Here is a 26136-nt window from a genome sequence, read left to right on the forward strand (position 1 = left end):
GTAGACACAGAGAGAGAGAGAGAGTGACTAAGCTGAAAAGGTTTGTTCCTAGCTAGCCCTCTAGAACAAATGATTCAGTTTTTCGATTTTCAAAGTCCAAACAGTCAATCCAAACCGTTAGATGTTGAATTTATATTACGATGTGTTTGGAGACCAAATTTTACATTTTTTTGGAAATTTTTTACTATTTATTAAAATGGTTTGAAAATTATTATTTTTATTAAAAAAATTGGAATTTTTTTACATAATACTGTTAAAGTTTTGTATTTAATTTACTAATTTTTCATAATACAGATTGATTAATTGTATTCATATATTATTATTTTTTTTTGTTTTGAAAAATATTTTATGAAAAGCACAAAGAAAGATGCTAGTGGCATATTTTTATCAGTTTGCTTGATTCGTAACATATTTTAAATAGACGGGTGTACACTACACCATTTTAGATAGATAGATATATATATATAGATACATAATACGTTAAAATTTTGTATTTAGTTTACTAAATTTTCATAATACATATTAATTAGTTGTATTCATTATTATTTTTTTCTTGTTTTGAAAAAATATTTTATGAAAAGCACAAATAGGGATGCCATGGCACATTTTTATTTGTTTGCTTGATTCGTAACATATTTTAAATAGACAGGTATAAGAATAAGATTTTTTTTTCGTTATTATAACGATATTATATATATGAAAATGCTTTCACCTAACTCATATGGTACCTGTTGACACTCCTATGTTAAGCCCAACTTATTTTGAATACTTTAGTATTACGGGTAATATATAGATCGTTTTTCAGCTTTTTTTGGTAAATAAAACAAAATATTTTTAAGTAATAGTTATGATATTGGTCAACTCTTTCAGCTGGAATTGTACCATTATTACCGTTCCTTAGTTTCGTAAACCCATACTAAAACGTATTAATATTGTGCATGTTTCCTTTAGTTTGCATCCTGTCTCGTATCACCAATTAGTGTCGGAAAAAGTCTCATTGGAATTACGGCATGCTACAGAGAATAGATTTTGGCCTGATTGGTACAGTACTATCATAACTAATTTACTAATCCAAATTAATTAGTACCTATTAATTAATTCTGAAGTAAGAGATGGATTGAATCTCTTACTTGATACCAAACATGGTGTAAATAGCAGATAGAAATACAGCAAAGTAATTTCAATCAGTTCTTAAAGTGGATTAATTTATTTCACACTTATTTTATAGTAGAGTCTACTATAAATTAATGAGATTTATTTTCAATTTATCTCTCCTCCTTGGTCAATAATTTATATCACAATTTAAGCTGTCAAACAAAATGTAAAACATGAGTAGTAATGTGAAGTAAGCATCATATATAATCATTTTTAAATTTACATAGCATTCAATATGAAGATTAAGTTGCTTGCTCCATCTTACTCCTGTTTTATATCTTGTTTAACGGTTTAAGTCTTGGCTTAAATTATCGACTAAGAAGAAGGAGAGTGAAATAAGAAAATAAATCTCTATTTCTAAAGTTCTATTTTTAAAGATAAAGTGTGAAATAAGTCGGTCTACATACAAATATGGTTTAAATTAGTCCGATGCCATAATTCCATTTTACTTCTCTTTTTTATTTCGTTTGATAGCTTACATGACATGACCTTCAAGGCCTAACTAAACCAATCATCACTACATATCCTTTACAGTATCATAAAATTTGAGTTTAAAATCCATACCATCCAATCAGAATCGAGCCAATCCAGATTACTTTGAAAATTCACTAGACGCTATATTATTTGTGTCCATTCGACCATCCAATCAGAATCGAGAGCCAATCCAAATCGATTACTTCGGAAATTCACGAGTCGCTTTGTTATTTGTTTCAATTCGAAACGGATGGTCTAGGTTCTTTCTGCAGTAACTGTTACCGTTGACAATATGAATTCTCCTTATAATAATACCGCCAAAGCAGCAATAAGACAATCAGGTGCAATTGTTATAGAGCAGACAGCAGAGCCCATTTTTGTCATAGATAAATCAATTTAGATTCTGAATGGTCTGGTATATATATAGTCCTGGACTTCGAATTTTTTCTAATCTTATAAATTCGAATTATTTGAGAAATGACAAATGAATTATATTTCTATACACGTTGCATATAAAAACAGAAATTACGTCCAGAAAAATATAATTTGTTGAACCATGTATTTATGAAAACTTACGTGACATTAGATAATTTCGGTTTATAATAAAGTTCATAATTTTTACCATAATCTGCATATTGCCGTTTGACGATCCGTGGAGACAAAACTACTAAAATTCTCTATTTAAAAATGTTGATAGACTTTTACCAGCAGACCAAAATTTGATTCTTATCATGTTCCTGAACTAATATAAAAAGCACTGGCATCCTGATCTTGTTTGTCTTATTATATATATAAACCCCATACACCCAACCATATAATTATAAAACTAGAAACAAAGCAAAGCACAAAACAAACCAAGAAAAAGCAAACACCCTCAATCCATATCCACTTCTCACTCTAAATGGAAATGGATCAGGTAGTGGGGCCAGAGGAAAGATACCGATCAAGGAATTCTATCTTCCATGCCCCGGCACACAACAAATACGGTAGAGGGTCTGATTTTGAACCAAAGTTGGTTTCTATTGGCCCGTACTACCATGGACGAGAAAACCTCAAAACCATGGAAGAAGTAAAACCCCAGTGCATGTCAAACCTTCTGAAGCAGCACCAAACTGGTGCCAGTATGCCTGACGACATGCACAAGATATGTACCCAATTTATGAGGTTTGAAAGCTATGCTCGTGTTTTCTATAAAGAGGAGTTCAACCATTTTAGTGATTTTGATTTTGTCAGGATGCTAGTTCTTGACAGTTTCTTTATTATCCGAATAATTCTCTCCCTCTCAAAAACAGTACAGAAGAGCATGCCTATCATTGATAGGAACATAAAAGAGGTAAGATCTGACTTGCTTCTCTTGGAAAATCAAATTCCCCTCTTTTTTATCAGGGAGGTGTATGACTGGCTTTTACTTATCCCCCGTACGGACTCCAGAGCATTCCCCCCCTTTGAGTGTGTACTGAAACCGTTTATATGCATCGATATGCCCTGGAGAATCAATCCGGGTCGCATGTCTAGCGGAGCAGCTCATTTGCTCGACCTCTACTGGAGATGCTCTTCGTCACCCAAGATAAATAAACAGCTCAGTAAGTTTCGAAGAGATTGTTTTCAGCGGGACAAACCCACTGAGGCAGTATACAACCTACCAATTTGTACACCAAAGGTCATAGCAAATGCCACCGCACTTCACCAAGTAGCAGGTATAAAATTTGAGAAGTCAAACTTTAAGTTGGGAGACAATGAATGTGATAGCAAATTAAACAGTGAAGGTAATTATGATGGTTTTGATGTCATCTTTTCCAATGGCACCATGCAGATGCCATGCATGACGATTGACTCAAGTCAGACGACCTTATTACTAAATCTGATTGCCTTTGAGAACTCCGTATTACCCAGCATGAGAACTTTTAGCATCTACCTGAAACTTATGGATGAACTCATTGATTCAGAAAAGGATGTGGAGTTGCTTCAGCAATCTGGTGTTATCAATAACACACTGAGCAGCCATGAGATGGCCGCCACTTTCTTCAATGATATTGGCAACTTTTGTTTCATTGACTACAGTGACCACTTCTTTTTCGATTTGTTTAGAGATGTGCAGAAATACTACGACTCAAGTTGGAACCGTAAGTGGGCGAGCTTGCAACAGAACTACTTCAGTAGCCCATGGGCTGTCATCTCAGTATTTGCAGGTGTGACCCTGCTAATTCTTGCAGGACTTCAGACATTCTACACTATCTATCCATATTACAACCCAAAGTAACTAGCTGCTACTTTTTGATTCTTTTACTGTTTGCCATCTTGTTCTCCTAATAAGCTTGTAATATTTTTAATTTTCTTTTTCCTTTTTCTTTTTTACGCTAGATTTGTTTGCTCTTGTATGCAAGTTTTATCCTATATATGGATATTTGTTTCCCAATGTACCGTACTGGTGTTTATCATTAATGTACAATGTTGGAACGTTGCTCCCTCTGTTTTATTACATGTCATTGATGTGGTACTTCAATTGTGGTCTTGTGGTATTGTATATCTAAGCATAGAGCACTTACATATGATTCTGTTTTAATTTTTAATAAATCATAAAAAAATGTGGCAGTGATTAACACTCAATTCAAAATTGTTGCAGAACAAAGCTCTGTAAATTTGACAAGGATCTGGCTCCAAGGAAAAAGACGAAGATGATAATATCAAAATGTGGCCTAACACCCAAATTACACCTAATTTTACCGAAATTAAATTAATCCATGTACGTACCCTACTTTTGTCCTGATTTCTCATAAGTAATAAAAATTCAAGAAAGGCTAACAATCAGAATGTGGCTAACAAGTCGTTAACAAATTCATGGTAGTATTGAATTGGGCTCAGCCTCACCCATCTGGGCCCATAATGAGGCTTATGACCGTAATTTATTGCAAGTCAAACGAGTTGTATTTTCTTGAGGTAATGTTTTGAATTAGGGTGGATAACAACATGTTTTTGGTGGAATTGTACTTCTTCTTCTTTTTTCAAAGCAACATGCTATTGGTGGAATTATGTTCGAGTCCGGCCGAATGACAACTTTAGCTAGACGTATGTATTAAAATTTCAACATCTCTGAAACCATTGGAGTTTCTAATCTGACGTGGCAGTTTCTAACCCAGTTTTAAGAATGTGAGAGAGTTTCTTATTTAGAAACTATGCAAGAAAGTTTCTTAGTTTATAAACTCCATAATGGTCAAATGATTGACTCAAATTACTTATTTTTTTTAATTTATTGCTGATGTGACTTAGTAGAAACTCTAAATTTAATTTTATGGATGTTAGAGTTAAAAACTTTAGAGATCATAATTTCTAAAAAGTGATTAACAGCTATTTAGAAACTCATTTGAGTTGCTGGAATGTAGATGCTTATATCCAAGATGAAGGCTACTTGTGTGTCTACTTCAATTTCAAGAATTAATCTAAATGATTCTTCTGTATACAGAAATTATATTTAAAAAGTCGGTCGGTCCTGTGCAAAAATCTTAGTGATCCCTTATACATTTTGATTCTAGCTAGGAGTTCGAAGGTCTTTTGACTAATATGCTGCTGGACAATTTAATTTCTGTTTTGACACTTATTTGTTTAACATCTATTGTCGACATGTATCGTACAACTAATATACTCACCTGAAGCCCACTGTTTTAACATTTGTACCCTTTATTAATATTAATGACAATTATTAATTTATTGGTCGTCAATTGGTAACATATTTCAATAAAATCTAATTCTTTTTTGAAGGGAAACATGAAGCTGCTAATTGTAAAAGACAAATTGCGGCATGCATTGACCTATATTTTTTATTTTCATATAGTAAACATAGAAATAGGTGAAGATATATAAAAGATATTACAAATCACGTATCAAGTAAATATTTATTATACTATCTATAAATGTGGAAGTTTTATTTTGTTCATTGTCGATTTTTGAGTGTAATGGAACAAAATTGTTGTTTCAATATAATGCAGATGAACTTTTCATGACAGATCTTTCATTCATTAATTATATGAGATCAATTTTCACTTTTAAGCAAAAAAATTGTTCGCTATTTTGTGTGATATTTCATATTATGTCCATGTTAAATCATAATTGTCCATAAATTAGATAACTTACTCCACTCCATTATCGTATATATGAATGTCTATTCATTTGACAAATATACTTTCATAGACACGTTCATGCAAGATACAGATTCCTTGAGCAATAATTACGGCTTCTACTTTTAAATGTTTGAAAGCCCAAGTGCAATATGCAAATGATTTATGATGTTTTGCAACTACATCCTTGATTTTCCGAGTTTATGATGTAGTGGAAATGATTAGTAAATAGATATCTATCTTTAGAGTGGGAAAAATGGCACGGCAGATCCTACTCTCTTAGGGAACGGCACAATATGTGTGTCAATTACATACCGTGACTCGCGTGTTCCGTGCCGTGATTATCTTTTAAAATTTTGGTACGAGACATAACACATCACATGAAAGACCTAGTCACAGCACGACATGACACGTGGTTAAACAAGACATGTGTAATTAGAACCATTAGATATTAATCAAGAGTTAGGCTAATATGACACTAGTGTTATATCAAACTAAATAACACCACATCTTAAACCCTTAGATCTGCTTTAAGATTCGTACTATCCGTTTTTACTGTTCAAGCACTTCATTTTGTACGAATCTTAAAGCAAATCTAAGGGTTTAAGATGTAGTGTTATTTAGTTTGATATAACACTAGTGTCATATTAGCCTAACTCATTAATCAAATGGTAAATCTTGAATAAACTAACTTAAATTATAATCAAATTATCACACGATGCACGTTTAGGCACGGCATAACTCAAGTGGTGTGACTATTCGCGTGCTATAACCACTCATTGATATTTTGATCACGGCACACCACAGCACATGAAAAATTAACTTTATCACAATACGGCACAACATGAGACCAAAATCACAATGTGTTAATCACGCCACGGCAAGTTACATTTTTTCCACCCTATCTATCTTAGCTTTGGCACATACCGTTATACATTTTTTTTTGCAAGTTATATTTATGTTGTATTAAGAGGATGTCTTAGTTTTGGTTATCTGTAACGTTGAACATCTTACGTTATTTTAAATTTTATTGTGACAAACTATAATTTAATATAATTCTCCAGTACTCAACAAACTAAACTTACTATCATAACAGATTGGAAGTTTTTATCATCTGGCTCTATAAAGAAAACTCAACCAGATAAACGAGCAGCTCAATTGTCATAAATAGAAGTTGCAACTTCACCCAAATAATATAAACTGTTGTCAAAATATTTACATACAACCAAACCCTACTTCAATCACAATTTAGTCCCGATTGATAACCAAAAAACTAAGAAAAGGGCCAAAGAGACAAAATGGTCCTAGTAAGTATTGATCGAATCACTATGGTCTATGCTGCTCTTCTATCATGTAAAAGAAGGGTCAACAATCATGCAAGCCTTATTTAGTAAAAGCTAACCACCGCAGTTTTATTTGGGACAGTAGACACAATATATACGATTCTAGTATAGTTAATATCAGCTACTTCATAAAATAATAATAATAATATGTGGTAAAATGCACATATACAAGATGTACAAAGTTATGGACAGAGATTAGAACAGAACGAGATTACCATAACTTTAGAAGATTGGTCACAATGTTGTTATGAAATGGGTCAGATACATGTTCAACAAGGTTTTGTAGAGGCCCTTTACCCGTTAATGCCGCTTGAAGGTAAAACCCTAACCAGGCAACCATTGCAAGGCGACCATTTTTTATCTCCTTCACTTTAAGCTCCTCAAATGAGAGCGGGTCTTTAGAGAGACCAAGAGGGTCAAATAATGCCCCACCCGGATAATTAATGTCACCAGGCAAGTATATACCTAGTGGCTCCAGTGCCTCAATCCCACAGTATCTTGCGTATTCAGGGCCCACCTAAATTATTAATTAATTAGTTATCAATTCAAGAACTTTGATCCTTGATCTTTTTTAAATCATGTTTATAAATTCTCTAATTGGATTGGGGTGAAATGTAGACTTTTCTTTATTGTTTTATAATCTAAATAATAGAAAAAACACAATTTTTGTTACGAAATAAAATAAAATAAATGAAAGTCTGCTGGTACCATAAGAAGAACTTGGCAAATAGCAATAACAATGACACCTTGACTGCCAGCTATACGCAATCCAGGGATTCCCAAATAGTCAAGTGTATCACCCTGCAATTACAATTTTGAATGAGAGAATTATAAGAAACTTACAGCAAGTCATGCATTGCTAGCATTCCCCAAGAACCAGGCAGTATTAAACTTAAGCATAAAAACAATTAACAAGTTCATAGTTTCAGAATAACTCAGCAAGGTCAACAGTTCATAATGTGGAGAAGTTTTGTGTTGTGCAACAAATCAACCACCTTGATATAGATGGCAGAATAAAAAATAAGAGGTTTGGGACACTATATTATGAAGCATCCAAAGGCATCTCCTCACATATTCAACGAAATATATTTTTAATTAAATGAACTTTAGATCTCCTTTATGCAAAACTTAACAATAGAAATCGCATTCGGTGCATAATTTCTTTGCTGAGTTCTCCCGGTCCTTTATTTTGATCCACAAAGATTCCTTTAAATTGTAGCCTAAACACAAAGAATTCATATAATTTGGAAAAATGCAAACTAGTAGCAGATGCTTAATACAACTTCAATATGTTCATCTAAAGTCTAGATCACGATTCATATAATATACTATTAAGTAGTAGAAATACCAATTTGCAAACGCTAGTACTTATATGCAAGCTCTGTACTCACCTGAAGTTTAGCATATCCAACTTTCCACCAAACTGGCTCAACAAAGTGTACAATGCCAAGTAGATCCAACAATTCAGGGATAACCACACCTAGTGCTGCCAACATGGCCCACCTTGCATGCAATATCTCAAAGCTACATTAACACTAGAACTTATTAGCCGCAAATATAAAAGGAAAATTAGTACACAGTAGCAAATAACATAAAATGGTCAAAATGGAATGTCTGCTTGTTGAATCTAGTGGTGAAAATTATGCTGCCTCTTTTACAATGGTAATTTTCAATCTTAAGCATTTTGAAAGGGCTTACAAAAGTTACAAAAGTATTCATACAATATCTGAAATGATATATCTAGCAAACAACAAAGTACTTAAAAAATGATTCAGCAAATGATGATAATATAGTAAATTGAAAATAAAAAAATTATGCCCTTGATTCAATTTCCAAAGTCAAACTAGCCATTTTCACATGTTATTAACAGCTAACAAGTTTTTTTTTTTTTGACAAAAGAAAAGAAATCTAATTCTTTGTGGGAACAAAATCACATAAATGAAGAAGAAAAAGGGAAAAAAGGAAATTGACATACTTGAAGTACTTTTGGAAATCGATGGGATCTTTTCCAAGACCAGCAACATCAAATCCATAATCACCTGCAAACTCTCCAGTGAGATGAGATGGATAGTTGTATGGGATTGGGCCAAGCCAGCGAGGCCTGTCAGGCCCATACCAAGGGCTGTGAATGAATTTAATTGCAAGTGAAATCACTGAAATGAGTTGAGTTAACAAAAAATTTATGAATTAAAGAAACTTCTTATGATCTCATAAGCATATAAACATAACTGAGGCCACCAAATTTTAATAGGCAGTATGGTACCAGTAACTGATGTCTCCTGATTGATATGCCTCACGGGCAAGTACTAACTGCCAGGCCAGTAAGGATCTAACATTGCCACAAGTTTTTCTTAGTTATGACTAAATTTATACTTCAAATATTTCATTAAGAGATAATATCAGCCTTTCAAGTATTGCAAACATTACATAGATACAATACCGGTGGCGGTATATAACCTGATAACTACAGTACTGTTCTAAAAATGCCTGCTCTAGTTACATGGAATGCAAACCAACAAGAAAATTACTCCAAACACCAAAAGTCACACAAATGGAATCAGTTCTTTTAATTATTATAATTTTTTTTTTAATTTGAACTTACCTGGCTTGCCTAGCTTGTTTAGACAGCGCTTTCAAAGAAGTTGCCTCCTTGAGAGCCGATTTCTTCGTCTGTTCCAAGCGGGAGCGAAGCTGCTCGCCTAAGGAGCTATTGGCTATGGCCTTGACAGCAGTGAAAGGTATTGCCGAGAAAATTACCACCCCGGCTACCTCCTGCCATGAGGCCCTTACTTTGATAAATAGAGATTTTGAGGAGCGAGAAGAAGTTCTCGTTCTACGGTCTGGAGTGATAACTGTTGAGTGGCGTAGCCGTAGCACAGCCATTCTCTGTCTGTCTTGGATTGTTCTAGTCTCCGCTAAACAGCCTTCGACATTTTCATGTTTTCTTGTGGGGATGAAAACGCAGTTAAATCTTAAAGTAGTAGTTATCGAAATCAAAAGAGGGCATTTGGTCTAGTGGTATGATTCTCGCTTAGGGTGCGAGAGGTCCCGAGTTCAATTCTCGGAATGCCCCCAATTTTTTTTGTTTTCTTAGGAAAAACAAACCGCTCGGCACAAAACCAAGAGTCCGGAGGGACCGCATAAAGAAATACATGAAGAACTTCTGACCCAGTAGTTCAAAACCTCTGATTAATTCTTTGAATTTTCATTCATTCAAGGAAAACAAATCCAAAATCTCAATGATGATCGCTAATCAAGTAATTGCTCAGTGTTGTTCACTAAAATAAAGTAATAAATTGGGCAACTCTTACAATTTCAACCCTCCATTATCAGGCCAACTCAATGCTAGTCCGTCCATACATAGTAGATTAGGTTTGCTGCAAATAAATTATTGCATTTGCATTTTCAGCTAAGTTCATATCATTAGTTAGATCAAATTGGTTGTGGATATTAAATAGTTTGGTGGCTTGATTAGTGGCTTGATTGGTGGCTTGATCTCCAACCTTTACTCAAAAAATTGGGCATAATAAATTTCTGAAAGATGGGTATGCTTGAAAAATATTATAATGCAGAGCAATCCATACGTACATCTAATTTATGCTATATTCATTTGATATTTTCTACAACTGTCACAAAAAAATGGTTAGTAGGTGTGTTCGCCTTCATTAAAACACAGTATATATTTGATCCGATTTTACATTGTTTATTTTGATTCAAAAGAGAAATTCACTGCTCTGATTGCGGTAAAACATAAGTTGAAAGGCATTGTATATTTACTTATTATGTTAGTTTGAATATGTTCAAAAGTAAAAAGAATCAATACAAACCTGTTTTCTAAGTCTTGTTATGCATATCAAGTGCTACTAAAGATTGCATTTACAACATTTGGAAAAATAAAAAAATAAAATAACATTTCTCACAATAATTTCCACGGGACAAAGCCAACATTTTTATGTCCGTGAATTCATATAAATTTTATTCATGGAATCATGCATATATGAATCCCATCTTATTCATCCAAGCCAAATATGCCCTTGTACTATCCCATCTAATTGTTATATATTACATTGCAATGTGGAATTTGACAAAACAAACATTAACCTATGCATTTATCACAAGTTGGATAAAGAATTCATTCTCTTTAGAGATGTTCCGCTTTCACCAGTTACAGGCACGTCTTGGTTAACCCATGTAGAGATGAGGTGGTGAGCAATGGCAAATGGTCCTGGTATGAACATAGGCGCCATCTCACCACTCTCTAGAGCATAGTCATTGAAAGAAAACCCGTGAGGGCCCTGCCCCACCCCTTTGCATGCCTGGTCCACCTTAACTGCAGTTGATTTTTGTGCTTTTTCATATTCAGTAAATGTGATTGCTTTCTTCACCTCCTCTCTGCTATGCCATTGTGCATCTAAAAATCAAATTAAAATATCAGAAGTGGCTGTCAGTATATGATATGAGGATCAGTAACACTAATAAATAAAATGCAGAGAAAATAAAATTAGTTTGCAGCACAAGCTGGTAAATATTACCTTCGAGCTCTTTCTTGTCCACATGTATGTCCAACGACTTGGCATATGCAAAGAAACCAACCATCAGCTGACATGGCATGCTACTGGGGCCCACTGACAATAAAAACATGCACTCATTACTAGTCAATCAAAATTTATTGAACAATGAGAAGTTAGGATGATAATTTCATAGGAAGAGTGTAGAAATACCTGGCCAAGGTTGAGAGCTATGATAGATAACTTCACCAACTTCGATACCAGTTTCTTCTAAAGTTTCTCTTCTCACTGCCTCTTCTAAACTCTCTCCTGGCTAATACAACACAAACAAATTCAATCAAATTCAGGGGCGGAACTAGAAAATTGAGATAGGGAGGGGGCTAGATGAATAGGTGTGATGTAATTTCGTTTTATGAGGGGGGGTAATTGTAATATTTTTTGTAAATATAAAAAAAAAATTAAAGGACAAAAGTGAAAAATTTCAATTCATAGGGTGGCTAGCCACATTTGGCTTGGCCTTGAGTTCCGCCACTGATCAAATTATCCAATTATACAAAAAAAAAAAAACATTACCTTAAAAATAGTTCAATTCGGTCTTAAAAAACAAAAACAAAAAACAAAACCAAAATTAAGAAAGGGCAAAATCGTCAATGTTTAAATGCATGTTGTTTTTCTAATCACTCGAATAAAACCCAAAGCAGTTGTATTTCTAATCATACCTAGTTTAAACAAAGAAAAATATTTACCTCAATAAAGCCCGCAAGACAGCTCCACATCCGTGGCACAAATCTTGACTGACGACTCAATAAAGCTCGGTCGTTCTCTTTATCAATTACCAGCATTATAACAACCTACTTAAAACAGTCAGAATCACCAATAAGATTTCATTTAATTCAAGATGTCTGAAAATGGAACTTGCAGAGCAATTGAAGAATCATACCGGGTCGACCCGGGGATAAATGCGTTTTTTGCAAGAATCATTTGTACATTGTTTTCTCCTACCAGCACTGGTTGGTACCATCTTTGTTCCACAACTCCCGCAAAATTTTGTTAAGCCATGCCATTCTAGCAAAGCTCTTGCCTATTTAATTAATCACTTAATTAGATTATTAGGCATATCTTATTTGTTTATATTTGTTCTTTCTGCAATTTGACAGTAGCATCGAAAGCTTCAACTTTTGGCATCCAACACCCCGATATTATCAAGATAATTGCAATAACACCATTGTTACCTTCTAACAATACAATAACCCTATCTGGTTGAAGGTTGCCTCCATAAGATGGAATTAACCAATAGCAATGAAAGTTTACGAGCTGATGCTCAATCTATTAGCTATGAAATTCCATTAAGTCTAATTGTGCTAGTTCCTAACTCATTTCTGGTTATTCTGGCATTGGCTTAGTGTTTCTCTCAATGTTATAGTCAAACATGGACACTGCCACTAAAGAATAACTTCACAAATTAAGATTGTAAAACTATGGTCTATGGAGATAATTTAGTTGTGCATTGAGCAGTAGAAACTAATGCCAGAGATATGTGAAACTTTAGGTTGTTCAACTGGCATAAGCACGGAAGTCGTATATCCACTCATTAAAATACACAATACTTTGAGGAAATTTTAACGGAGTACACTTAGAGAAAGCACGCAAAGTGTTTGATGAAATTACATGCCCTGCAATCGCCAATTGACCCATCGAATCAGCATCAGCCCAGTCAGTGGCAACCATCAAAGTTCTCAATTCAACAAACGCCATCCCTTCCCCCCATTCCCTATTCCCTTCTGACAAATCAATCGACCAGTAATGGCACTGACACCCCTCGGTTTTATCATCCGAGCCGAGATACACAAACTCATCACCTTTCACCGCAACTTCCTTCAAACGAGTCGAATCGAGCCATCCAAGCTTCCACCTTGGCGGATTCGAGTCGTCAGTGCGCGCCAAGGGGCGACCTTTCCTGATGGGGAGAATGAGAAAACGGTCAGGGTTAGAAGAATCATTTTCCTCGGAGCTGAGGAGGAAGGGAGTGAGAGACTCTGGCTTAAGGCACGATTTGAGAGGATTTCCAGCGAAGGCGTGGGAGGTAGCCATGGCGAGTGGTCTAGAAATGGAGGAAAGGAGAAAGGGATTGGCGAGAGAGAGAAGAGATGAAAATGAAGGTCGGAAAAGAAGCATTTGTTGGTCACCCGGTAATTACGTTTGTTGGAATTTGTGGTTTGCTTTGGTTGGTTGGTTGGTTGGTTGCGGCCTTGCGGGTCCAATTCAATGATTGAAAAGAACTGGAATCGTCCATTTAATAAAAAATTATATAATCTTACATGTCAATGTGACAAGAGTGAGTCTATGGTACTATGCATATAACGGGTTGTTATGTCACAAGTTGTTACCGTGTTACGGCTCTATATTCGAGTTTTCAAATTCTAACGGTCGATCCGAATCGTTCATCTTGTCCTCCATATTAATATATGTTTGGAAACCAAATTTTACATTTTTTGAAAAATTTTTACTATTTTTTTAGATATTTAGAAAATCACTTGAAATGAAAATTATGGACCATCCAAAAACAGTAATTTTCAATAAATCTAAAAAAATAGTAAAGAAATTTCAAAAAATGTAAAATTTGGTCTCCAAACACATATTAATATGGAGAACAAGATGAACGGTTTGAATCGACCGTTAGGATTTGAAAACTCGAATATAGAGCCGTAGCACGGTAACAAATCGTAATATGCATAGTACCATAGACTCACTCATAGCACAATACTTAACTATAAAACATAGGATCTATATATCCTTGAAGAATGATAGTCAATTTTTGTTTTTCAAAATTTTCAACACAAATTGTAAAGACAATCTAAATTTGACTACCATATTTTTAATAAAAAAAATACTTATTGTGATCTCCATATATTAAAAAGTAGTAAGATTTACAACAAATTATGGCATACAATCAGTATACATGTATAGTATATTTGTCAACTCGCATTAGGAACTTTTTTCCCCTTAAACTTGTATAGTGAGGTGATTAATTTGCAAATGCAAGTATTATATAATAAGCACTTCATTCTTTAAACCGTTGAAACCACTGTTTATAAATAATATCATACAATGGAACAAAATATTTAGGGTATAACGTAATTATAAAATTATTTTATATCAAAAGTCCATTGTTTACATCTTTTTCCAAAAATGGTATTGCATAGTATATTTTGAAATTTTTGAATCATTAACACTATGTTTGGATGGAGAGTAGAGGATGGGAGGGGAGGTGAAGAATGGAATGGAATGGATTGGAATAGAAAGGAAGATTAACATGTTTAACCTCTTCGTGTTTGAATAATTAATGAGGAAAAATAAATTTAATTTTTCTTTCCGTCTTGTTTCTTGTTTGATTAATTAAAATTACAAAAGTTTAATCAAATAATTTAAGTGTATTTGACTATTATACTCTTTAAGACTTCTCCACTCATGACTGCATCTCTGACCTTCATATTTCTCCTTTCTAATAATGTCAGATTGCATCGGTACCAAACGACGACTCTCTCTAAAAACAAATGTATCGGTACCAGCACCTGATGATCATTTCGATAAATCAATAGTCAAGAAAAATAAAAACAATGATTACCTTGAAGAAAACCATGCGACAAATTCTAAATATATCGTTCAATTTAAATAAGTTGGAAGTCCAGTACCGGTACCAAATTGAAAAAAGAAAGAAATACTAACAACGTTTAGATAGTGAATGTGTTCAATTGCGTCCTTAAATGTGTGTGTGTTTCAATTGGCATCATAGTAAAAACTTTAGAAACTCAAACAATAAATTTAGATAATGTGGTTATTTATCTTACTTATATTGAATCAATAATTAATTATTTTTACCTTGAACTTAAAGTATGGATTGTATTTGTTGTTCGATGTTATTTTAACTGGAACTTCTGATCCATCTGATTGTTGGAAATAAATCTCCTCCAGCATAATTATTGATTTTAGAATATTATGAAAATGTCAACAGTTCGACTCTGCAGACCAACGAAAGAAGAAGCAAGTTGAACGGTTCCTAACGTTATGACCCAATATGCAGAGGAACTTATTAACTTGTTCTTCGACACATGCGTGAAGACTTGGTTTAAGATCACCGTACATCACTAGCCTTTTGCAGAAATCAGTAAAGGCTTGAGGGCTCATTATAATGATATCACAAGTTCTATCACTAACTAAGATTTCATTTAATAATTCTTGCCTCACTTCATCTCTTTTGTCTCGAACTTCTTGAGAAATTCAATTGTCTGCCCGTTGTTCTAGTATTACCCAATAAACTAGTAAGCAAAATAGTTACACTAATTGCATCACATGTTCACGATGGATGATAACACATAAATTTCTAGAAACATTCATTTTACAAAATCTATAAAAAAAAAATGACATAATAATTTATATATAAATGAATGACTAATATAAATAAAATAAATAAACGACCACAATAACTTAATACAGTAAACAAAAAAACCATAACATTTTAAATATCACTAGGAATGTATACTGATAAATAGAGGTACCTGGGCTTCAAATTGTGACTTGGTTTATCAAGGTAAATGGAGGTACTGGTGCTAAGTACATATGCTTCAAATTGCAAAAGAACAAAAAAAAAAAACGTAACTTCAGAAGAATGTATAAACGGCTATGAAAAAACGATTTTGACTCCAAACTTGATGTATAAAAAATAAAGAAGTTTGATATTAAAAAAAAAAAAACTAACTTGCTCAATCAACTACGGTGGTGGCTGCTAGATTTGAGATAAAAAAAGTTGAATGATAATTATATAGAAATAAGATATATAAGATAGGGCATTTGTGTCATTTTTTCTGAAAACATTTGCAACACAATTTCTTTCCATCTATTACACTCCAAATTGAAAGGAAATCAATTCTATTAATTATAGTTATACAAGGTTAATCCTTTCCCCTCCAGTATCCCTCACCTCCACTACAATTTTATCAACCAAACATAATTGGAGGAAAATTTTTCTATCTAATATTCTATTCCCTCCCCTCCTCTACTCTCCATCCAAACAAGGTGTAAGTGGCAAGTGCCTTCACTGCCCAAGTGTGACTCGGTCACCCCTTCTAGATATATATATTTAAGACAATTCATTTTTTCTCAAATTGAAGGTGATATTTTTTGTCGTGACTCGTGGATCAACGATGATCTTATAATTCATGGAGGTTATCATTTATGCTTTTGCTAGTTGAACACTGTCATAATTGATATCATTGTTTATAATTTTATTATGAGAGGGTTTAAATGCCTTTTAATTTTTGTGCCTTCATTATATTTTTATTTTCAATATTTTAAATTTTAAATTTATAATAAAACAGTTAGATATGATCTATATCATTTTAAGTTATGATATTTCAAATTTGTTTTGTTCGTAATCAAGAGCTTGTAAAAATGTACTGATGTGAAAAATTTGAATTTATAGACGTTGATTTTTCAACTTATTTATGAGTTCAGATACAGTGAAGTAACCCAACCTTTGGATTTTGGAACAGAACCATTCGATTTGAATCCGTGATGATCTATCTGAAGTGGAGCGCACATATCTCGAGAGATGAATTCGAATTGCGAAGTAATCTCAAGCGATGGATTCGAATCGAACGATCCCGATTCAAAATCCTATTGGGTTACTTTAGGGGATCTGGACCCCTTATTGATTCGCATAAAAAGAAATCGAAATGTGATAATTCTTTTTATAATGTAATGATTTTATTTTGATGTTTATATTTTAAATTTTGAATTATTTATGTTTTAAAAAATGAGACCTGATGAAAATACAAAAAATAGAGGCATTTGAGCCGTTTCTTTTATTATTTAAAAATCTGTTTATGATAAAATAATATAAATGTAAACCAAGGAATACTGACATCAAGACAGAATTTGTTAAGAAATATACATTCTGAGCTCAATATCCTGCAAAATGTAGTTTCTTCAAATGTGACGCCAATCATTGCGTAAGCATGACATCATTTTTACGACGGATGAGATCAGTCAACACATCAGAGAAAATAATTTTAAGCCCAGAATTTAGGTTAATAAATGACGCGTTTATTTTAAGGTTTGTTGTGAAATGTGAAGAAAAGGTGATTTAACGGTCAAAACCTTCTTAATTAAAATACACAACCAATCTTATGACGTATTTAAAAAATAATTCATTGACCAAATTACATAATTAAAGCAGTATTAATTAATTAACCAGCTTAATTATATATACTAGCTAGGGTGCATTAAGCTACATAATTGAGCTTCCTTAATTTTAAGGTAGATATAACAACAAGCTTCAGATTTATTTTTTCTATAACGCAATATATAAAATTGATCATGATTCAAGTCCTTTTGCTGCCTCTCCAACAATGTTTGCCTTCTCTTAATTTTCTTTGCCTACTACAAATTAATTGAAAGCTGTTAGATTAATGAAATTATGGATATGAGTCTTTTAAATTTATTAAACAATTAGGCCGTCTGAATTTTAATAAATGAAGCTGGGAAATGATGTAATTTCATCAGTTGATGAATTTACCTGATTCACGAGGAGTGTTGCAACCGTAGCATTCTTTACGGCTTGCAAAATTGTGCTCGTTGCAACCCAGACTAATTAAACTGAGTACAAATCAAATTAAGTTTCATTTACAAATTGGGTTACCAACTACATTACTTTACTTTAATTATATTAATACCTTTTTATTTTTTATAATTTGCCAATATTAATTATATCAAATTACTGTAAAATTTGCAATTCATTAATGATAAAGACAAAGGAAACTTAGCAACAACTAGGAATCCATCAAATGGTTTTCAAGTTGAGATTACATTTAAACTGTGAAGAAATTCGTATAATTAATTATATGTGCATGCCTTACCTAACTGTGTAGGTAGAACTAATTAATTATGTCAAATATAGTTCAAGGGTTCTATACATGCCTTTTTATCTTTGTTCATGATCTGTTTAGAAAGCTTGAGTCAATTTCTCTTTGATCTTCAGTTTCTCTAAATTTTGCATTTGCACTACAATTAATAAAGGCTAGGCATCGATTAGGCATCAAAAGTGAATGCTAAAATACAAAAACTTATTAGAATATTAGCTTAATGCACTGTCATTATACAAGTATACCATGCATCTGGATTGTAAAGGATTCAGTACACTTGCATAAAAATGAAAATTTGCAAGGGCATGTTTGTAAGTTTTACATGCTCTCATTGTCAGATGCCCATTCCCTGAAAACTGAACATGTTGAAGTTTAATGAAACCACTGGTACAATATAGTGTAGTAGATATTATACTCTTCTTTCTTTTATACGCTGATCCAATATTGTGTAGTAGATGAAACCACTTGTTTTGGAACTCACACTAGATTCAATTTCCTGGAATTCATGAAATTATCATGTTAGTTACACTTAATTAAATGAAATGAATAAATGACTGGAGAAGAGGTTCTAATCATGATAAAATGCTGATGGACCCAGAATCTTAAATATATCAACCCTGATAGAGAGTCTAAAGCAAGAAAATTCATAATTGGTACCAGACGATAGGTACCTATTTGATAAGAAGAAGGGCGATTTTGCTTAGAATTTGGAACCATGAGATATTGAACATGTTCTAACGAGATTTATTGAGAATTAACAAGTTCAATTGACTAGTGAGTGTCAAAGCAGCAAATCAACCATAGGACTGGTACTAAGCAAGGAGGAGGATTGAACAAATTCAATTTAAAAACCCTTCTCAAAACTAAAACAAACAAAGCCAGAAAGGAGCCATGGTACCCAGGGCAACCGTCCTAGGTCCCAAGATCCAAGGGGCCCAAAAAAAAAAAAGTTTATATATATAGATGGGCTACGGTGGGCCATGGAGTAAAATGAGTTGACGCTTCATGGTACTATATTTTTATTTTGAAAATCTAAATGACCGATCCGAACCGCTCAACATGATCTCCATATTGAAATGTGCTTGGAGACCAAATTTTACATTTTTTGGAATATTTTTTACTATTTATTAAGCAATTTTGAAAATCGCTGATCCGATGGTTCAGAAATTTTTACTGTTTTTTATTGTTCATAACAAAATAGAAATTTTCAAAATTTCTTAATAAATAGTAAAAAAATTTCAAAAAATGTAAAATTTGGTCTCCAAGCACATTTCAATATGGAGATCACATCTAATGGTTCGGATCGGTCGTTTGGACTTTCAAAATGAAAATACGGCGTGGAGTACAAACGCGTTTTACTTCATGGCTCACCGTAGCTCATCTCTATATATATGTATATATATTTATTATAAATAAATAAAATATTAACGACCAAATTTTGTATATATAAAGAAGTAAAAGAACCCAAACTTTTCTATAAATAGATATGATTTATTGGCATATCAATAAAAAATGAGACAGACTAATACGCTTTCATAAGGACTTCAATTTATGTTTTAAAAGTCCAAATAGTCAACAAATCATTCAACATGATATCCATATTAAAACGTGCTTGGAGATCAAATTTTACATTTTTTTATTTTTTTTACTATTTTTTAAGGTAGGTAGAAAATCATTGTTTTTTATGATCCAGAATCTTTTGAATCAATGGATTTTCTATCTTACTTAAAATATAGTAAAAAAATTCCAAAAATGTAAAATTTGGTCGCCAAGCACGTTTTAATATATATATCATGTTGAACAATTCAAATCGACTGTTTAGACTTTGAACATACAAAAATGACTTGTAATTAAGCATATTTTATGAAGTATTTATGGAAGCGTATTGCCGGTCTCATAAAAAATTATATATATAAAGAGCTCAAAGTTTTATTCCGTTCCGAATTCTAAAATCTTGAGGACTGGTCCTGTCGATGGTCATCTGCCACCAATGAAATTTTCCATGTAAAGCCAATACTATTTAATGGGTGTAAACCCTTGGTCGGGTCAAACCCGTTAAGATCGAACCCAAGAGATATAAGGCATGGCGCGATCAAAGCAGTGCAAACACGAATCTTGATGCTTTTCAAAGAACAGGAAACAGGCGCCAAGGGAATGGAGAAGCTGACGGCGGCCCCCGCATGGCAAATTAAAAAAATCGAAGATAATGTAACAATGCCAATAGGACCTTGAGGAAGGACATCCTGCAAATTTGTATAACACCCCTGACAACTTTTGAATATCACAAATCAGCCCTGTTGACCTCAACTTAATTAAAATCACCTCAAATAAATCTTAAAATACATTCAAATCATTTTAATGTCCAGTAAATTCGAATTAGACGGTAATTAAACCTAAATAGATCCCAATCAAGCTCAAATGGAACCATATTATTAAGTATTTTATAGAATTATTGTTTTCAAACCATTAAATTTTGTACCAATCTTAATAAATATAGTAAAAAAAAATTTCAAAAAGCTGTGATCTTCAAGCACATTTTAATATAGAGATTATGTTAAACAATTTAAACCAACTGTTTGAACTTTGAAAAATTATAATATAAGATATTGTAACTATAAAATATGAGGAGGGTTCAAATGCCTCCATTTTTTGTGCCTCCATCATGCCTCAATTTTTAAAAACTTAAATAACTCAAAGTTTAAAATTTAAACATCAAAATAAAACCGTTAGATGTGATCTATGTTATTTTCTCTATCTGCCCATAAAAAATTATCACATTTTGATTTTTCTTTTATATGAATCAATAAGTTGAAAAATCAATGTCTAGAAATTATTCACATTTGTATACATTTTTACAAGCTCAAGATGACAATCAAAACAAAGTTGAAATGCCATAATTTTTTACATGTGCATAGATAAAATGATATAGTTCATATCCAATGGTTTCATTTTGAATTTTAAGATTTAAATTTTGAGTTATTAAAGTTTTTAAAAATGGAGGCATGATGGAGGCACAAAAAATGGAGGAATTTGAACCCTCCTCATAAAATATTGTATGTGAATTTATCATTTCTCCTCTAATTATAATCAAATGTTGTCCGCAGCAAAATGCACTTCTTTTAGCTCTCCAATAATTAATACATTTGAGGGCCAATAGGTATATTTTGAAATATTTCCCATCTTTTTTTTAATTATAACAAGAGAACTTACTAATCAATGCTTTAAACAATGGAAATAAATCTGTTGTGATTCTAAACGGATCACAGGACTTGTGATTCCAAATCTAACCTTTCACTTTTTGAAATGCGCAAATCTCAACAACACTTATTTTTTTGCACAAATTTCTAGGCAGATAAATGGATGGATTTGGAATAATAGAGTCCTGCGATCCTTTTAGAATCTAGCAGATTTATTTCCTTAAATAATAGAAATAAATCTGCTCTGATTCTAAACGGATCACATGACCTGTGATTCCAAATCTAACCTTTCACTTTTTGAAATGCGCAAATTTCAACAACACTTATTTTTTTGCACAAATCTCTAGGTAGATAAATGGATGGATTTGAAATAACAGGGTCTGCGATCCCTTTAGAATCACAACAGATTTATTTCCTTAAACAATGTACAGTCATCATATATACTCAACTCAGTTATAATAACAGCACACTAGAAAATATAAACCTTATCTTATTGACCAAAAATGAATATTTCATAAATTCGTTTTACAGAAAGGATGGCGCCGTGCGTGCCATGATATATGCAAATATCCGTATATATACTAGGTCGTACAAAATAGTTGTCTGTCCTGAATTATGTTTGTTGGATTTATTGTCAACCTCGTTGAATTTAATGTCAACATTGAGCATATATGTAATCTAATTATGCATTGTTTACTGTCATATATGGTTGTCAATTAAAGTGATCAAATAAAGAAATAGACAATCAATATATTCATTAGGATGTGGTCCACAAATGTGTAGAACAATTTAGACAAAAATCAAATCATTGATGGACTGATTCTGAGATTTGCAATTAAGGAAACAGATTTTTCAGCAGCTGCACGGATTTTGATGTGACTGCACGGTTTTTGATGCAATAGCACAAAATACCTTTTTTAAGTTGGCATAAGGTCAGAAAATCTGTTTAGGGTTAGGGTTTGGCAATATGCCAACTCCTCTCTATAAATAGGTTGGTCCCCAAAGCACAAGGATATACGAAAAGTTTGCAGAATTTTCTAGCCGTCATCTAGTCAATTATGTATCCTTCTCTACTTCTCCCTATTAAAGAATAGAGATGTGAGATCATTAAGGAATTGTGAACACGATCTCACAAGGGCAGTCTTGTAGCTTTGGAAGGCTTTATCCTACCACCAAGGAGGCCGCCGACGCTTCAACCTCTACATCGACACGAAGTTTTTCTTGCCGCCGTCTTACAAGTTCATCAACCGCTTTTGAGAGAAGCTTTGCATAAATACGCTAAGGGAGTCAGGTATTGTGTCTGCTCCCTAAGAATTGATGAATTTTGCATGATGACCATTTTGGCATAGGTAGATCAATAGTGGCATATAGAATTGAATTGTTTATGTGTAACAATAAGGTTCCAACAATATTCTGACTGGTCAGAGTCATTTTTGAGCAGTCAATTCAGCCTTCCCCTTATAAATTTAGTTTTGGTGTCTTATACTTGTACTCTACTTGTTGTAAATTACTAGCAGGCTTTGGCCCCTTAATTTTAATAGGATTGACAAAATCCTTTCACATTGCCTTCTAATTATCAAAATCGTGGAGGCATGCTTTATGATATCTCCATATTATATCTAAATTACAGCCCTGATTTACACTGAAACCTGTGCTTTAAAGCCTATAAATGTGGACTTTTTACTTATATTTCGATGAAATGTGGTACTGCTATGCTTTGTTTGGTATTTTGCAGGAAAAAGGGCGAAAAACTGGATCTGACTACTTTTCATACGGCCCGTATGACATTTTGTACGGCCTGTACAGGATCTGCCCAACTGCACATAAGGTTCCACAACAGAGGCACAAAGTCTCCAAGACAAAGCACAGGCATACGGCCCGTACGGGGTCCCATACGGCCCGTAGGGCGCTAATTCGGAAAATCCAGCTGGAATATGAAATGAGCATAATTTAAGGAGGCCGAAAAGGAAGCCTCTGGGGGCGCGATCTGGGGCATTAAATGAGATATTTCCTCACCAAAAAGGGGGATTCACCACTGGAACTTGAAAAAGCTTTCTTGGAGCAAAAGACAAGAGGAGGAGAAGAGGAAGAAAAGTGAAAAACGCGAGTTTGCAACGGATCTTCGGATTTTTCACTGTTTTGTCATGAACTCTTTCATCTCTTGTTATTTGTGTTATCTTATGAACATGAGTAGCTAATTTACTTTGTTTCTAGGGTTAAGATGTAGTTTCTAGTTTGGTTTTGTTTGCATGCTACTTGGATTTTGTGTTGAATGCTTTGTTTTTACCTTGTTGAGTAGTATTTTGATTGCTTTATTTGTGCTTGCTTGAATTGATTAGTCATCCCGTTAGATGAATGCGCACATCTAAGTGTTAGGAGCCAAGTCTTATGAAAAGTTGTATCTATTTAAAAAAACAAAAACTTTAAGTTATTTAATGATTATTATTCAAAAAGAATTCTCAAAATAGATACAACTTTTTATAAATTAAATGTCATAGAAGGATCACAATATTTTCTGGATTACCTAGAAGTGACTTTTGAACCGGGATCAATAACTCAGAATCTAAGCATTTTTATTTTTTTTCCAATAATACATAAAGAAATATATTAATTTTTCTTACCGCCGCGAAAAATCCGACCTGAAAAATATTGATCCGGATTATTTGTTGCAGTCTTTCTAATATATCAAATTATATTATATTTCATCTATTTTTAAAGAAATATATTCAATATTTCTAATATTTTAATACAAAAAAATAAAAACATTTAAAAAAATTATGTTTTATAAAAAAAAAAAAAATGGTAAGACCGTATGATCCCTACGGTCTGGAGAAATGCAATTTTGAAGACCGTAAAGACCATACGGTCGTTATGGTTTTTCAAAAAAAAAAAAAATCATATTGGTTTCCTAATTTTCGATTTATTAATTATGGTTTCTGAAAAAAATTCCAAGAAAACGTCATTGATGTCACGAGCATATTTCGGGCTAGCCGACGGAATCAAAAGTAAAAAAAAAGAAAAATGTCGTTTAGTGTCTTATTTTAATTAAGTTTCTGATCTCCAATATCCAAGAAAGATAATATTACTTTTTTTTTACCACGTGATTGTGACTAAATGACCGTTGATCGAGTCAAAAGTTCTAAAATAAGTTTCTGTTCTCTAATTCCAAGAAAGAAAGAAAATTAAATTGATATCGAATTATTCAGAACTAGATCAGTCTAACAAGCGTGAACCCACTGGACACTACAATGACTAAGGATACATTCATTATTCGTACAACACATCTCCTTGAATGACCTTAATAGGAAATGAATCCCGTCCTAAAATGACTACATGAAACATTCATGTAGTGATCACATTCATTCAAGCCTTCAAGGGTCGACGGCGACAGGGGTTCTCCACATGCACCTCCTCTTAATTTGCAGTGCTAAGCAACTTGAAATGCTCGCAAAATCTGATTGCTAAGCTTTGCTTAGCTGCCGGAGAAACACCATGCACACCAAGTATAGTCTCCGGAAAAGCACGGCAAAGGTTCAAGTTTTCTATGACCGCGTTGTTGGTTTCGGGTACCGAATCGTCGTTGGAGAAGGCAATCTGAGATTCATTGGAGCAATGAACAATATTAATTGATAGTGTTGTTTGTATTTGAATCTATTTTAGTTGTGCATGCAATTTATGGATTGGAATCTAATATTTAAAATTGTGCATTTGTGCGTACCGAAAAAGCGCCAGAGGGTGAGAAGGTGAAGAGGAGGGATCGACCAGGAGTGAAATTCTCGGGCTTGAGGACTTCGTGGAACTTGTTCAAGGCATCAACCTCTGCTTCGTTGAAGAACCCGTGTGCCTTCATGTGCTCCATGGTGTACTTTCCCGCCTTGTCCATGTACTGCTGACCGGTCAGGGGACTAATCATAGTCACTCGAATGAACTTCTCAAACGGACCTGAATTATTGGCACATTTCAAAATTAATTAATTTTATGTACTAACAATGGTGGCGGTGCTGGTGGTATGATAAGAATAATAATATTTTTGAACAAAAGGGGAAAAAAAAAACCAAAAGGCAAAACTGAAACCATTGATTATATCGGTATAGAATTCAGGTGCGGCGATCAATTCGTCGGCTGATTTGGCAGCCCATTTTTCAGCCAGAACTCCGAGAGCGGACTCCTCCAGATAAATGCTGATGGCAGTGTATTTGACGAACTTGCCTCCTATCTCTACTCCCCTCACACCTGTATTTGTATTTGTATTTATTTTTCAGATTCAAAATGAAAAGCCAGAAACAGAGAAGAGAGAAGAAACCTGCTCCAGCGAGGAATAAGGGAGGTTTAGAAGAGGATCCGGGAGGAGTGACCAAGGCGGGGAATGCGACGCTGTCGATGTGGAGTGGAGTGAATGGCGGGGTAAAGGAGGATACCTTGCCCAT

The 26136-nt window shown here is 33.5% G+C and overlaps 4 protein-coding genes and 1 non-coding gene across 5 annotated transcripts; 2 read left to right on the plus strand and 3 right to left on the minus strand.

The window, feature by feature from the left end:
* Positions 1-2530: 2530 nt before the first annotated feature.
* LOC144563889 (UPF0481 protein At3g47200-like) lies at positions 2531-3889 on the plus strand. Its single transcript, XM_078313355.1, has one exon. The coding sequence runs from the start codon at positions 2531-2533 to the stop codon at positions 3887-3889; it is 1359 nt and encodes a 452-aa protein (XP_078169481.1).
* A 3343-nt stretch (positions 3890-7232) lies between these two features.
* Positions 7233-10023, minus strand: LOC144564561 (Chlorophyll A-B binding family protein). The gene is made up of 5 exons (XM_078314159.1): positions 9687-10023; positions 9060-9206; positions 8476-8608; positions 7793-7885; positions 7233-7601 (listed from the first exon to the last, which is right to left on the minus strand). Exons 1-5 carry the CDS (start codon positions 9965-9967, stop codon positions 7296-7298), a joined length of 960 nt encoding a protein of 319 aa, XP_078170285.1. The 5' UTR covers positions 9968-10023; the 3' UTR covers positions 7233-7295.
* A 62-nt stretch (positions 10024-10085) lies between these two features.
* TRNAP-AGG (transfer RNA proline (anticodon AGG)) lies at positions 10086-10157 on the plus strand. The gene has a single exon. It is a non-coding gene; the product is annotated as a tRNA-Pro (tRNA).
* Positions 10158-10962: 805 nt separating this feature from the next.
* On the minus strand, positions 10963-13797 carry NUDX19 (nudix hydrolase homolog 19). Its single transcript, XM_078313836.1, has 6 exons — positions 13261-13797; positions 12533-12673; positions 12339-12443; positions 11806-11905; positions 11617-11709; positions 10963-11495 (listed from the first exon to the last, which is right to left on the minus strand). The coding sequence occupies exons 1-6, from the start codon at positions 13765-13767 to the stop codon at positions 11197-11199; spliced, it is 1245 nt and encodes a 414-aa protein (XP_078169962.1). The 5' UTR covers positions 13768-13797; the 3' UTR covers positions 10963-11196.
* Positions 13798-25092: 11295 nt separating this feature from the next.
* On the minus strand, positions 25093-26136 carry LOC144563890 (chalcone--flavanone isomerase-like). Its single transcript, XM_078313356.1, has 4 exons — positions 26013-26136; positions 25784-25942; positions 25428-25651; positions 25093-25303 (listed from the first exon to the last, which is right to left on the minus strand). Exons 1-4 carry the CDS (start codon positions 26134-26136, stop codon positions 25124-25126), a joined length of 687 nt encoding a protein of 228 aa, XP_078169482.1. The 3' UTR covers positions 25093-25123.

The sequence above is a fragment of the Carex rostrata genome, chromosome 13, assembly GCF_964058835.1.
Source record: "Carex rostrata chromosome 13, lpCarRost1.2, whole genome shotgun sequence".
Classification (NCBI taxonomy): Eukaryota; Viridiplantae; Streptophyta; class Magnoliopsida; order Poales; family Cyperaceae; genus Carex; species Carex rostrata.

Excerpts from the sequence above, each read along its gene's own strand:
- LOC144563889 (XM_078313355.1), top strand. The coding sequence starts at position 2,531 with ATGGAAATGGATCAGGTAGTGGGGCCAGAGGAAAGATACCGATCAAGG.
- LOC144564561 (XM_078314159.1), bottom strand. The coding sequence starts at position 9,967 with ATGGCTGTGCTACGGCTACGCCACTCAACAGTTATCACTCCAGACCGT. Across the intron at positions 9,207-9,686 it reads AAACAAGCTAGGCAAGCCAG|CCCTTGGTATGGGCCTGACA; the intron begins GTAAGTTCAAAT and ends ATTCATTCACAG. Across the intron at positions 8,609-9,059 it reads GATTTCCAAAAGTACTTCAA|CTTTGAGATATTGCATGCAA; the intron begins GTATGTCAATTT and ends GTGTTAATGTAG.
- NUDX19 (XM_078313836.1), bottom strand. The coding sequence starts at position 13,767 with ATGCTTCTTTTCCGACCTTCATTTTCATCTCTTCTCTCTCTCGCCAAT. Across the intron at positions 12,674-13,260 it reads AATTGGCGATTGCAGGGCAT|GCAAGAGCTTTGCTAGAATG; the intron begins GTAATTTCATCA and ends TTAATTAAATAG. Across the intron at positions 12,444-12,532 it reads TTTATCCCCGGGTCGACCCG|GTTGTTATAATGCTGGTAAT; the intron begins GTATGATTCTTC and ends TGTTTTAAGTAG.
- LOC144563890 (XM_078313356.1), bottom strand. The coding sequence starts at position 26,136 with ATGGGCAAGGTATCCTCCTTTACCCCGCCATTCACTCCACTCCACATC. Across the intron at positions 25,943-26,012 it reads CTTATTCCTCGCTGGAGCAG|GTGTGAGGGGAGTAGAGATA; the intron begins GTTTCTTCTCTC and ends ATACAAATACAG. Across the intron at positions 25,304-25,427 it reads CACCCTCTGGCGCTTTTTCG|ATTGCCTTCTCCAACGACGA; the intron begins GTACGCACAAAT and ends AATGAATCTCAG.